Source organism: Urocitellus parryii, chromosome 5 (assembly GCF_045843805.1).
Source record: "Urocitellus parryii isolate mUroPar1 chromosome 5, mUroPar1.hap1, whole genome shotgun sequence".
In the NCBI taxonomy this organism is placed as follows: Eukaryota; Metazoa; Chordata; class Mammalia; order Rodentia; family Sciuridae; genus Urocitellus; species Urocitellus parryii.
Window position 1 is genome coordinate 124,989,744 of NC_135535.1, and position 14,078 is coordinate 125,003,821.

At 35.8% G+C, this 14,078-nt stretch overlaps 1 protein-coding gene across 1 annotated transcript in view; it reads right to left on the reverse strand.

The window, feature by feature from the left end:
* Positions 1-2,259: 2,259 nt before the first annotated feature.
* Znf33b (zinc finger protein 33B) overlaps positions 2,260-14,078 on the reverse strand; it is a 50,226-nt gene continuing 38,407 nt past the window's right edge. The window contains exon 5 of the mRNA XM_026399532.2: positions 2,260-4,617. Within this exon, the coding sequence (XP_026255317.1) occupies positions 2,537-4,617 (2,081 nt within the window). The 3' untranslated portion in view covers positions 2,260-2,536. The remainder of the gene's footprint in view (positions 4,618-14,078) is intronic.

Sequence of the window (14,078 nt, forward strand, 5' to 3'; positions counted from 1 at the left end):
TATTGCCAGAATTCCTATCTTCATCCCAGTGCCAGTGAAGACAAAGATAAAACTAATCTACAGCTTCTGCAATAGCTATCACTGAACTGCTTGCAGAACTTGCCTGGACTATGTATCACTTGTATGCATTGTGAACTCACTTGTATGCATTGTGAACCATCTGTTGGTGCATCGACTTGTGGTAGTGTTGGGGTATTTTTGCTGCTGGTGTCACCAGTGGTATAATTTTTCCAAAAGGAGCTGTCAATTGGCTTGGTGTATCCTCCTCCCTTCTGCTTGTGATGGTTGTTCAGCTAAAATTTGGGGGCCAACAGAGGTGAGGCAAAGAACCTCACCCCCCCCCCGCTGGTACAAAGACCTATCCACAGGTGTAGTTGTATGCTGGACTGGTAGTCAGTGACGGGTAAGATACAATTGCAATGGTACCAACCTAAGACAGGAGGCTGACGCCTTGAGGTCAGCTCATCTGATGATGAGTAAGGACCATATGTACTATTGGACAACCTAAGGCAGGCACGGTCCCTAAGCCACATGCTTGTTGTTTAAACAAGAGAGGGGGAGATGTAGAGAACCACAGCTGAAGGGGCCCCAGCAAACTTCCAGCTGCCAGCAAACTTCTAGCTGCCAGCTGATGATTGGCTCACAGTGGCCCCAGCAAACTTCCAGCTGCCAGCTGATGATTGGCTCACAGCAGCCCCAGCAAACTTCCAGCTGCCAGCTGATGATTGGCTCACAGCGGCCCCAGCAAACTTCCAGCTGCCAGCTGATTGGCTCCTTTACGGTGATGCTCATTGGGCTGTTTCCCCGCCCTTTCAGACCATGGAGCTGCTCATTGGGGGACTTTTTTTGGCTCCACCCATGCGAGCCAGCCAATCGGCCTCAAGAGCAGGAGGAGTGGGGGGTCGAGAGGCTTGTGGGAAGCTGGTGGTGGCAGTTGGGCTCTGAGGGAATTCCTGAAGAGCTCATGTGGTGTGGCGTGTGTGTTCTAAAAATAAAGTTCATTTCTGCTTGATAAGTGGCTCCTGAATTGTGCCCAGCCAGACTGTGGCAATGTGTACTTTAGGATTATTAGACTGTAATATAACTTTTATATTATAATAAGTAATATATGACCTTTACATTGCCAATAAAAAACCCCATTCTAGCTCCATTCAGGCCCTGTTCCAGCTGCAACCCTCCTCTTCATACTGACAGAAGTCTCTGAAGGCACAGATTCCTACCTGTATATATCAGATTTCTGAATCTACAGCCCAATAAGCCCTGAGTGGCATCTAGTGTACATGTGTGGGCCTCTTTTATGGCTCCTATCTTGCTGGGCAGCTGTTTACAGAAGGTTTGGACAAGAGTTTACATACTTATACCAGGGCACTCCATGGCATGGGATGAAATTTAGGTGAGAAAAGAAAGGGAGTGATACGGAGTAGGGCCTAGAGCTCTTCATGCATGGAATCATTTGTTAACATTTTATTTTGATCTGTAGTTTTTGAATGGTTAGACATTAGCTATGTGGGCATTCATTTAAACTGTAATTCTGGTTTTATAAACATTGAACATGGACCTGATGTAACAAGCACTAAGGAAAGGATACCTACTTCCTTTTCAAAATTACATTAAGTTCCATTATACATATGAAACACATACATACCTTATATACCTTAACACTTAGACATATTAAGTCTATAAACTTTAGGAACACTTCTCACATGTGTCTAACCCTGTTGCCCAGATTACTCAATGATCTATACTTTCAAAAGATTAATATTCAATGGTTGCAGAAGGAGAGTATTTTTAACAAGAGGAAAATTCTTGAGATTAAATCCTGATGCCTAATCCTGCATAATCCTAATGCCATACAGACCCCAGATTCCTTTTCAGTTTTGTAACCTAACGTTAAATCTTAATAGAACTACATAGAAAACACAGGGTACATGTAAAAACTGGCAAAATCTGAATAAAGTCTATATATGATTAGCATACCAATCTCTTGTATTATAGAACACACAGTGGATATAACATATCATCATTACAGTAAGGCTGATTAAAAGCACATAGGAATTCTCTCTATACTCTTACTGAATCTTCTTGTGAATATACATTTTTTTAGTACTTAAAATATGCTTTTTAAAGTTTTATATTCTGCAACATATAGGCATAAATTACTTTACTAAAGACAATTAAGGTATCAAACTCAAAATACAACTTGTAGTACTATGTTACTTCTAAGTAAAATTTCATTTTATTTTTCAGATTCATAAATTTCTCAATATAAATTCTGACATAATTTAGTTTGTATTTTACCTAAAAATTTTTCAAAATTCAAAAGAATCTATGAGTTTTTGTATAAGCATTACCTTAGGATGTCATTTCTTAACAAAGGCCATCCTAAATTTGTTGAGTTTATCCTCCATCATTACTCTGGAATAAAGTAAAGCCAATTTGTGGATAAAGGTTACTATAATTTAGGATGTCAACAGAGATTTCTGCAGTTTTAATATTTTGTATTGTCAACTGATTTGTGGCTAAATATTTCAACTATTTATTTTATCTCAAAGATTTTTCCTCCTGTGTGTGTCCTCTGATGTACAATGAGGTTTGACTTCTGAGAGAAGGTCTTCCCACATACCTTACATTCATAGGGCTTCTCCCCAGTATGTGATCTCTGATGTTTAGCAAGGTCTGATTTACGATAAAATATTTTTCCACATTCATTACACTGACAAGATTTCTCCCCTGTATGAGCCCTGTGATGTACTGTAAGGGATGATTTGTGACTAAAGGATTTCCCACATTCATTACATTCATAGGGCTTCTCTCCTGTGTGTTTTCTTTGATGTAAAATAAGTCCTGACTTCACGCAGAAAGACTTCCCACATTCATTACATTTATAGGGCTTTTCTTCTGTATGGGTTCTCTGGTGTACGATTAGAGCTGACTTATGGCAGAAAGCTTTCCCACATGCAGTACATTTATAGGGCTTCTCCCCTAAGTGAATTCTCTGATGCTGAGTGAGCTGTGACTTCTGGCAAAATGTTTTTCCACATTCACTGCATTCATACGGTTTCTCCCCTGTATGTGTTCTATTATGTTTAGTTAGGTATGATTTATTGTAAAAAATTTTCCCACATTCATGACATTCATACGGTTTCTCTCCTGTATGTGTTCTATAATGTTGAGAAAGGGTTGACTTATGGCTGAAGAATTTGCCACATTCAGGACATGCAAAGGGTTTCTCTCCTGTGTGAGTTCTCTGATGTACTGTGAGGTCTGACTTCAAGCAGAAGTTTTTCCCACATTCATAACATTCAAAAGGTTTCAATCCTGTATGAATTATCTGATGCCTGGTAAGTACTGATTTGTGATAGAAAGTTTTCCCACAAGCATTACAGGCATAGGGTTTATCCCCTATATGCGTTCTCTGATGTTGAGTAAGATGTGACTTTTGACAAAAGGATTTCCCACATTCCAGGCATTCAAAGGGTTTCTCGCCTGTGTGAGTTCTTTGATGTACTATAAGATGTGAATTCATACAAAAGGACTTCCCACATTCATAACATTCATAAGGTTTCAGCCCTGTATGTGTTCTCTGATGTTTAGTGAGGTCTGACTTCTGGTAAAAAGTCTTCCCACATGCAGTACACTGATAGGGTTTTTCCCCTGTATGCGTTCTCTGGTGTAGTGTGAGGGCCGATTTGTGACTAAAGGCTTTCCCACATTCATTGCATTCATAGGGTTTCTCTCCAGTGTGAGATCTCTGATGTTTAGTGAGGTTTGATTTTTCCCAGAAAGTTTTTCCACATTCATTACACTGAAAGTGTTTGTCTCCTGTATGTACCCTCCGATGTCGAGTGAGGTGTGACTTCTCCCAAAATGCTTTCCCACATTCATTACATTCAAAGTGTTTCTCTCCTTTATCAGTTTTCTGAAATTGTGAGAGACATAATTTCCTCCTGAAGTTATTCCCATTTTGATTATATTCATCACAGTGTTTTACAGGTAGCCCATCATATTTGAAAGAGGTTAGCTTCCTACAGGATTTCTCATAATCACTAAATCCATAGTGATTATCCTTTGAAGTAGATATGTGAGGGAACAAGAGAGATGAATTACCACAAAAAATTCTCCCATGTTCACTATATTCACAGTAATTCTCTTCCATGTTCTCTCTCTTGTATGTGTTGAATATTGTCTTTTCAAGGAAGGTTTCCGGATATATATTATATTCAGAAGTTTGCTCTAAGGTTTGAATCTTCTCTTGCTGAATAGGACCCTTGTAATGGCTGAAAGTACTCCTATTTCTAAAAAATTCAATTTTCTCTCCAGTATGAGTTTTCTCATGTTTAATTTTGAGTAGCAATTTCCCACAGGCATTAAGTTCATCAGGCTTTTTTCTTAAGTAGTTTTTCCTACTAATAATCAATTTGGAAATATTGTTGAAACTTCTTCCTTCTGAGTCACACTGACAGAGTATTTTCTTGGAAGGAAAAGAATCTATGTCCAAGTCAAATGGCCTTCCTATTATATTACCTTGTTCCTTCGTCAGCATTTTGTTATTGATGAATACAACTTTCCACAAATCTTCTTGGCTCTGCTCCTTCAGATAATCAGCTTTCCAAAGTTCTAGAAATAAGGAAAATTAATCTTACTTACCACTTAAATTCTAATAATACATTTTTGATGGAACAAGACCTCAAGATCTCTATATAAATGTTCTATGTTAATGCTGATTGTGGATTTTTGCCCTATTTCCAGGGATTGATATAACTGCAATGCATTTTTTCTTCTATTACATGGCTTTGAGGTGAAAAAAGTAAACAAAAATTCTGGTAAAGCAGAAGAAGGGAAAAGAATCTGGCTATTTGAATACATACATTTGGTTTCCAATGCATGAATAATAATCTATGCATGCATTCTCTAAAACACATATATGACAAGGAGAGCCAACAGCATGATTTACCTATATCATAGCTATAACAGCATGATTTTAGCATAACTAGGAGACAGAAAACGCTAGTTCCTTCAACTCACCACAAAGAAAGGAAATTTCAAAAACAGAATAATTGAGAGCCCACATATATGTAGAAAGTCACAAGTAAAGATGGACAGAGAACCCAGAAGTAATGAATCATAATTACTCCCAGAAAGGTAAAGTTCTTCAGTGAGTGGGAAAATAATAAGAAAATGTCTGAGTCCAGGTGGATCAGAGCTTCAACTACTAGGAAATCCAAGAGAATGAACATGGAGTGGATAAAAAGTAAAGAGGCAAGGGTTTATTAAAGTCAAGAATAAAACTTTATGAAGGACAAAGTGATTAGAGAAATTATCACTCAAATTACAAGAAACCTGTTATGGACTAAATTATGGTGACCTACAATGTAACTGGTTATCTTTACTTCCTTAAAGATAGGACCTTTAAGGAAGTAATCAAGGTTATATAAATGAGGTCATAAAGATGGTGCCCTAACCTGATGGTGCTGGTGACCAAGACAAGGAAAGCCTTCAGTGCACATGCACTCTCTTTCTCTGTCTCTCTCACACACTCCATCTACCACACAGAGAAAAGTGTACAAGAAGACACACCAAGATGATGACATCTGTGCACCAAGGAAAGGTAACTCCTCAGAAAGCAATTCTGATGGCACCTTCATATTGGGGAACCCTTACAGTTGTGAGAAAATAAAAATAGATTAAGATACCTAATCTGTGGTATAATCAAATAATAACCCAAGAAGATTAATGCAGATACCAAGGAAAAAAGATTGAAATTTTAATAAATAATATTGAAAAAGAGCTTGAAAGGAGAGGAAAAAGAGAAGTATTATCAAAATAAGTCTAAAGAAAGAAAACTGGATCAAAAAAATAGGCCAGGATGAACAAGATAGTTTGCAACTAAATATATACATAGGAGTCCCTAAAGAGGAAAAAAACACAATACACCAAATATTTGAAATTTTCAATCTAAGAAAACTTTCTAGAAATAAGACTTGATCCACATTCTCAAAAAAAAAAAACTTTTTGTGATAATTCCTCATATATCTACCTCAGAGGCAAATCACAGTAGATTTAAGTATTTATGAGAAATCCTGTGGGATGCTACCCTCTTTCTAACATAAATGGGCTACTGGTAAATACTGTGGACATAACGAAAGTGGGAATAATATTGGGAGGAAGTTATGTCTCTTATAACTTCAGAAAAAGGAGAAAAACACTTTGAAATGTAATGAATATGGGAAAGTTTTTTGGGGAGAGGTCTCACCTTGCTTAACATCAAGAGGGTACACACAGGAGATAAATGCTTTTAGTATAATGAATGTGGAAAAACTTTCTGGGAAAAATCATTCATTGATTCATATATTTTTTCATATATTTGTTTTAATTGGGCTATTTATTTTTATTTTTTGTTTTCATTTGTTACAACAACAACATCCTTCACATTTCTGAGTGTTTACTTGAATGACAAGCCTGGATCAAGAAAATGGAAATTCAACAGTAGGAAAAACAGGCACAATCTCTGTTTTTATTATACCTTCATTCCATGCAGAATGAAAGATGAACAATATATGTAAATAGTATATTATATTCTTGAACTGCAACTTGATGTCTGACAGACTTGATGGAAGGATAAATTTAATCTACCTGCTCTTCCTTCTTGGTTGAACAGGGAAAACTATATTTTAACAGAAATCTTAAGGTAGTTTTATGTTTTCACTATAACTCAAAAAGTATCTATGATAGATTAACAATGACATACTTTTTTAAAAATGCAATGTTCTTCATAGTTTGATGCAAAAGCTTTTCCCAAAGATATAAAGTATAAAACTAAATCAAAAGGAATTTATCTATGTGATTGGATTATGAGAGACTTACCCTAATAAGACCATTAATCCCCTGATAGGGATTAATTGGGTGGTAACTGTAGTCAAGTAGGGTGTAGCTGGTGTTAGTAGGTCATGGGGGGTGTGTGTCTTTGGGGTACATGTTTTGTCTTTGATGAGAGAACTCACTTTCTGCTCTCTGGTGGCCATGTTCTGAGTTGCCTTCCTCCTCCATGCCCTTCCACAATGATGTTCTGCTTTACCTCGGGGACCAGAGCAATGAAGTTAACCATTTATGAACTGAGAACTCTATAATCATGAGCCCCAAATAAACTTTTTCTCTAAAATTGTTCTTGTCAGGTCTTTTGGTCACAGCAGCAAAAAGGCTCACTAAAACACTATTTAACTATTCAAGATAATAAATTGTTTTCCAAATTGTTTTTCCAAAGTGGTTGAGCTACAACATTATATAAGAATTCCCACTACTCCATATTATCAACAACAGTACAAAGTAGTAGTTAACTCTGATCTTATGATATTTCTCTATTAAAAATGCAATTTCACATCTTTTAGTGTTTTTATATCCATTTGTATATACACTTGTGAAAAATGTTTGTTCACCCCTTTTAATCTGTTTTTGTTTTAATTGGGCTAATTTATTTTTATTTTTTGTTTTCATTTGTTACAACACCAACATCCTTCACATTTCTGAGTGTTTACTTCATGACAAGCCTGGATCAAGTAAATGGAAATTCAACAGTAAGAAAAACAGGCAATCTCTGTTTTTATTGTACCTGCATTCCATGTGGAATGAGAGATGAACAATACATGTAAATAATACATTATATTCTTTAACTGTAATTCTGAAAACTCTCCTATCCTTTCCTAGTTGTAGTGTCAGATCTATCCAAGAATCAAATTCTAAATATAAGACGGTCCTCTTCTAGGCTGTCCCTGAACCAAACCAACAACGAATCAGTAAACTTGAAAGTGGAACAATTGAGAATAAATAGTCAAAAGAATAAAGATAGTCTCAAAAAATTGAGAAATCTCATTAACTCGCCCAATATATTCATAATGGAAGTATCAGGAGTGAGGAAAAACTAAGCAGCAGAAAAAATATTCAAAGAAATGAAAGCCCCCAAACACAAATCTGTTCACAAAGAAAAAATACTGTAGACATCAAGAAAAATATACCTCATCACATACAAAGAATAAGAGTAACAACAGACTTTTCATCAGAGACAGTAGAGACCAGAAGAAGTAGGATGACAAACTCAAGTTTCCATTGTTAGTACATCAGCCATAAAAGACATACAAGTTTTTTAGGCTGAAGACAAGTGATTCCAAACACTCGTTCAAATGCATAAAATTTGTGGGTAAAGGCAATTAGGTAATTGCAAAAGAGAATAAAAAGGCAAAATTATTTTCCTTTCTTTTCCCAAACAATTTGACAAGCAAAAGTACAAATTCCATCTGTACATAACTGTATTACTGGGCCTGCCTGTAGCATACAGAAATATATCTTTAACAAGAAAGCAAAGTAAGACAAAGGAACAAATCTATATTGGGGTAAGGAAATGACAACAGTTAATAAAAGAAATGAAGTAGAAGTCATTACTGAATAATATAACAACTACAAATATATACTTGCTACCTTTTTCTGTCTCATCTTCTTTAAAAGACAATATATTATATAAAGTAACAATTATAACAACACATTGTTATGCTTAGGCTGATTCATAGTTGGGTAGGGAGAGGGCATATTGAAGGAATAGATGAACTCTAGATAGGGCAGAAGGGTTGGAGGGGAAGGGAGGGGGGCATAGGGTTAGAAATGATGGTGGAATGTGATGGTCATTATTATCCAAAGTACATGTATGAAGATAGGAATTGGTATGAAATATACTTTGTATAAAACCAGAGATATGAAAAATTGTGCTCTTTATGTGTAATAAGAATTGTAATACATTTATATAAATTTAAAAAATAAAAAATAAAATAAATTAATATATATAGCAAAAAAATACACAAAATACAAAAGTGATATGTATTTTAAAAATGAGACAAAAATGGAGAAAGAGAACAGGGCTATATGAATAACCTGTCCATATTTTATTGGAGTTAATAAAGTCTAAATCTAAAATAGATTATAAGACTCACTATGTAAGTCCTAAGGAACTACCAGGAAAATAACGTTTAAAATGAAATGATCATTGGAAGAATTAAAACGTTAAATAAATTAATTTCATGCAAAAGGCAGAAATAAAACAGAGTGATTCAAAAGTTGTGAGATAGAAAACAAAAAGTAAAATGGTAGCTGTAAATTCAACTGTACAAAACATTTTGTACATTCTAAGTCATCCCTCAGAATCCCTAAGAATTCAGATACAAAAATTTGTGCATGCTCATGTCCCTTATATAAAAGGGCTTAGTATTTACATATAATACACATCCTCCCATATACTTTAAAACATTACTAAACTGCATATAGTATATAATCAGTGAAAATGCTATGTAAATAGTCACCAATTTGTACTGTTCAGGGGATAATGAAAAGGAAAAGTTTGTACATATTCAGTACAGTCATGATTTTTTCCCCTACTTTTGACTGATGGTTTGTTAAACTCATGGATGCAGAATTCACTGATATAGAGGACCAAATGTATATCAATAATAACCAAAGAATAGAAATGGATTTTAAAATTCAATCAAAAGATAGAAATTCTCAGGTTGTAGAAATCCAAATACAAACTGTCAATAAAAGATGTATTTTAGATTCAAAGACATAAAAGGCTGAACATTTTTAAAAGCACATGGCATTTGTAAGGTTGGAGAGGTTAGCTTTGTATCAAATAAAATATGCTGTAAGAGCTGGTAAAGCATCTGGCTAGTATGCATGAGGCCCTGAGTCAGATCACCAGTACCAAAAAAGATAAAAGATAAGGGGGGCAATGTTAAAATGATTTTTTTAAAAGTCAGTCAATAAAAGACATAACAACTCTAAGCATATATGCTGACAATAACAGAACCGCAAGGCCTTCATGAAGCAAAAAACAATAGAATTAAAAGGAAAAATATACAAACAAACAGTAGTAAGTGGAGACTTGAACACTCCACTTCCAGTAATGCAAAACTGGGCAAAATATAAACTAGGAAAACAGAAGAGACTGTAAATCAACCAGATATAAGAGATATATGCAGAATAAAATGAAATTCAGAGTCCACAAAGATGTTGAAACAACTCAATGATAAAAAATAGCCTTTCCAGGAAATGATGCCAAAACAACTGGATACTTACATGAAAAACAATGAAAACAATTCCCTTCTGCATACACTACACAAAAATGAAAATGGATTACAGGCCTAAATTTAAGAGGTATTTAAATAAAGAATCTTTGTGCCCTTGTATAGACAAAACCATTTCAGATATAGTGTTCAAGTCTCCACTTATTATTGTTTGTATATTTTTCCTTTTAATTCTATTACATTTTGGTAATCAATAACAAGACAAAATGGAATAAATAACAATAACAAGACAAAGTGAAATAAAAACAAACAAAACAAACACTGCAGAACATAAAGTCAAGGTAGAAATGACAACCTACAAATGGAAGAAATTATTAGCACATTAAGGACTTGCTTTAGTCAGCTTTTTTGCTGCTGTTTACTAAAAGACCTCACAAGAACAATTTTAGAGGAGGAAAAGTTTATTTTAAAAAATCCATTTCTATTTTTTGGTTATTATTGATATACATTTTATAAACTTTTTAATAAACTTTTCGGAGGCTCGTGGTTTCAGAGGTCTCAGTCTACAGACAGCTAGCTACTACTTTCCTTAGAGTTTGAGGTGAGGCAGGACACCATAGGAGAAGAGTGTGGCAGAGGGTAAAAGCCCACATGATGACACAGCAGCAGAGATACTAAACTCAACTGACCAAATATATACCCCAAAGTTATACTCCAATGACACACCTCTTCCAGCCACACCCTACCCACTTTCAGTTACCATTCAGTGAATCCCTATCAGGGGATTAATTCATTGACTGGGTTAAGGCTTTCTTTTTTTTTTAATTTTATTTTTTTATTGGTTGTTCACAACATTAAAAAGCTCTTGACATATCATATTTCATACATTAGATTGAAGTGGGTTATGAACTCCCAATTTTACCCCAAATGCAGATTGCAGAATCACGTCGGTTACACATCCACAATTTTACATAATGCCCAATTAGTAATTCTTGTATTCTGCTACCTTTCCTATCCCCTACTATCCCCCCTCCCCTCCCCTCCCACCTTCTCTCTCTACCCCATCTACTGTAATTCATTTCTCTCCTTGTTTATTTTCCCATTCCCCTCACAACCTCTTATATGTAATTTTGTATAGCAATGAGGGTCTCCCTTCATTTCCATGCAATTTCCCTTTTCTCTCCCTTTCCCTCCCATCTCATGTCTCTGTTTAATGTTAATCATTTCTTCCTGCTCTTCCTCCCTGCTCTGTTCTTAGTTGCTCTCATTATATCAAAGAAGACATTTGGTATTTGTTTTTTAGGGATTGACTACCTTCACTAAGCATAATCTGCTCTAGTGCCATCCATTTCCCTGCAAATTCCATGATTTTGTTATTTTTTATTGCTGCATAGTACTCCATTGTGAATAGATGCCACATTTTTTTTATCCATTCATCTATTGAAGGGCATCTGGGTTGGTTCCACAGTCTAGCTATTGTGAATTGTGCTGCTATGAACATCTATGTGGCAGCATCCCTGTAGCATGCTCTTTTAAGGTCTTCAGGGAATAGTCCGAGAAGGGCAATAGCAGGGTCAAATGGTGGTTCCATTCCCAGCTTTCCCAGGAATCTCCAAACTGCTTTCCAAATTGGCCGCACCAATTTGCAGTCCCACCAGCAATGTACATGAGTACCCTTTTCCCCACATCCTCGCCAGCACTTGTTGCTGTTTGACTTCATAGTGGCTGCCAATCTTACTGGAGTGAGATGGTATCTTAGGGTGGTTTTGATTTGTATTTCTCTGACTGCTAGAGATGGTGAGCATTTTTTCATGTACTTGTTGATTGATTGTATGTGCTCCTCTGAGAAGTGTCTGTTCAGGTCCTTGGCCCATTTGTTGATTGGGTTATTTGTTATATTATTGTCTAATTTTTTGAGTTCTTTGTATATTCTGGATATTAGGGCTCTATCTGAAGTGTGAGGAGTAAAAATTTGTTCCCAGGATGTAGGCTCCCTATTTACCTCTCTTATTGTTTCTCTTGCTGAGAAAAAACTTTTTAGTGTAACTAAGTCCCATTTGTTGATTCTTGTTATTAACTCTTGTGCTATGGGTGTCCTATTAAGGAATTTGGAGCCTGACCACACAATATGTAGATCGGAGCCAACTTTTTCTTCTATCAGACGCAGAGTCTCTGATTTGATATCAAGCTCCTTGATCCATTTTGAGTTAACGTTTGGGCATGGCGAGAGGAGGGGATTCAGTTTCATTTTGTTGCATATGGATTTCCAGTTTTCCCAACACCATTCGTCGAAGATGCTATCCTTCCTCCATTGCATGCCTTTAGCCCCTTTATCAAATATAAGATAGTTGTAACTTTGTGGATTAGTCCTTGTGTCCTCTATTCTATACCATTGGTCCACCCGCCTGTTTTGGTACAGTACCATGCTGTTTTTGTCACTATTGCTCTGTAATATAGTTTGAAATCTGGTATTGCTATACCGCCTGATTCACACTTCCTGCTTAGAATTGCTTTTGCTATTCTGGGTCTTTTATTTTTCCATATGAATTTCATGATTGCTTTATCTATTTCTACAAGAAATGCCGTTGGGATTTTGATTGGCATTGCATTAAACCTATAGAGAACTTTTGGTAATATCGCCATTTTGATGATGTTAGTTCTGCCTATCCATGAACAGGGTATATTTCTCCATCTTCTAAGATCTTCTTCTATTTCTCTCTTTAGGGTTCTGTAGTTTTCATTGTATTAATCTTTCACCTCTTTTGTTAGGTTGATTCCCAAGTATTTTATTTTTTTTGAGGATATTGTGAATGGAGTGTTTTTCCTCATTTCCGTTTCAGAAGTTTTGTTGCTGATATACAGAAATGCCTTTGATTTATGCACGTTGATTTTATATCCTGCCACTTTGCTGAATTCATTTATTAGTTCTAGTAGTTTCTTTGTAGACCCTTTTGGGTCTTCTAGGTATAGAATCATGTCATCTGCAAATAGTGATAACTTAAGTTCTTCTTTTCCTATTTTTATGCCTTTAATTTCTTTCGTCTGTCTAATTGCTCTGGCCAGTGTTTCGAGAACTATATTGAATAGAAGTGGTGATAGAGGGCATCCCTGTCTTGTTCCAGATTTTAGAGGGAATGCCTTCAACTTTTTCCATTCAGAATGATGCTAGGCTGAGGCTTAGCATAGATAGCTTTTACAATGTTGAGGTAAGTTCCTGTTATCCCTAGTTTTTCTAATGTTTTGAACATAAAGGGATGCTGTACTTTGTCAAATGCTTTCTCTGCGTCTACTGAGATGATCATATGGTTCTTTAAGTCTACTGATGTGGTGAATAACATTTATTGATTTCCGTATATTGAACCAGCCTTGCATCCCAGGGATGAATCCTACTTGATCATGGTGCACAATTTTTTTGATGTGTTTTTGTATTCGATTTGCCAGAATTTTATTGAGGATTTTTGCATCTAGGTTCATTAGAGATATTGGTCTGTAGTTTTCTTTCTTTGAGGTGTCTTTGTCTGGTTTCGGAAGCAGGGTGATGTTGGCCTCATAGAATGAATTTGGAAGAGCTCCCTCTTTTTCTATTTCCTGAAATAACTTGAAAAGTATTGGTATTAATTCTTCTTTAAAGGTTTTGTAAAACTCCGCTGTCCAATGGTGAGAGAGGTGTGTTGAAGTCGCCCATAATTATTGTGTTGTGGTCTATTTGATTCTTGAACTTGAGAATTTGTTTTATGAATGTTGCAGCACCATTATTTGGTGCATAAATATTGATAATTGTTATGTCTTGTTGGTGAATGGTTCCTTTTAACAGTATATAATGTCCTTCTTTATCCCTTTTGATTAACTTAGTCTTGAAGTCGATTTTATTCGATATGAGGATGGCCACCCCTGCTTGCTTACGAGGACCGTGTGCGTGGTATTTTTTTCCCAACCTTTCACCTTCAGCCTGTGTATATCTTTTCCAATCAGATGTGTCTCCTGGAGGCAGCATATTGTTGGATTTGTTTTTTTAAT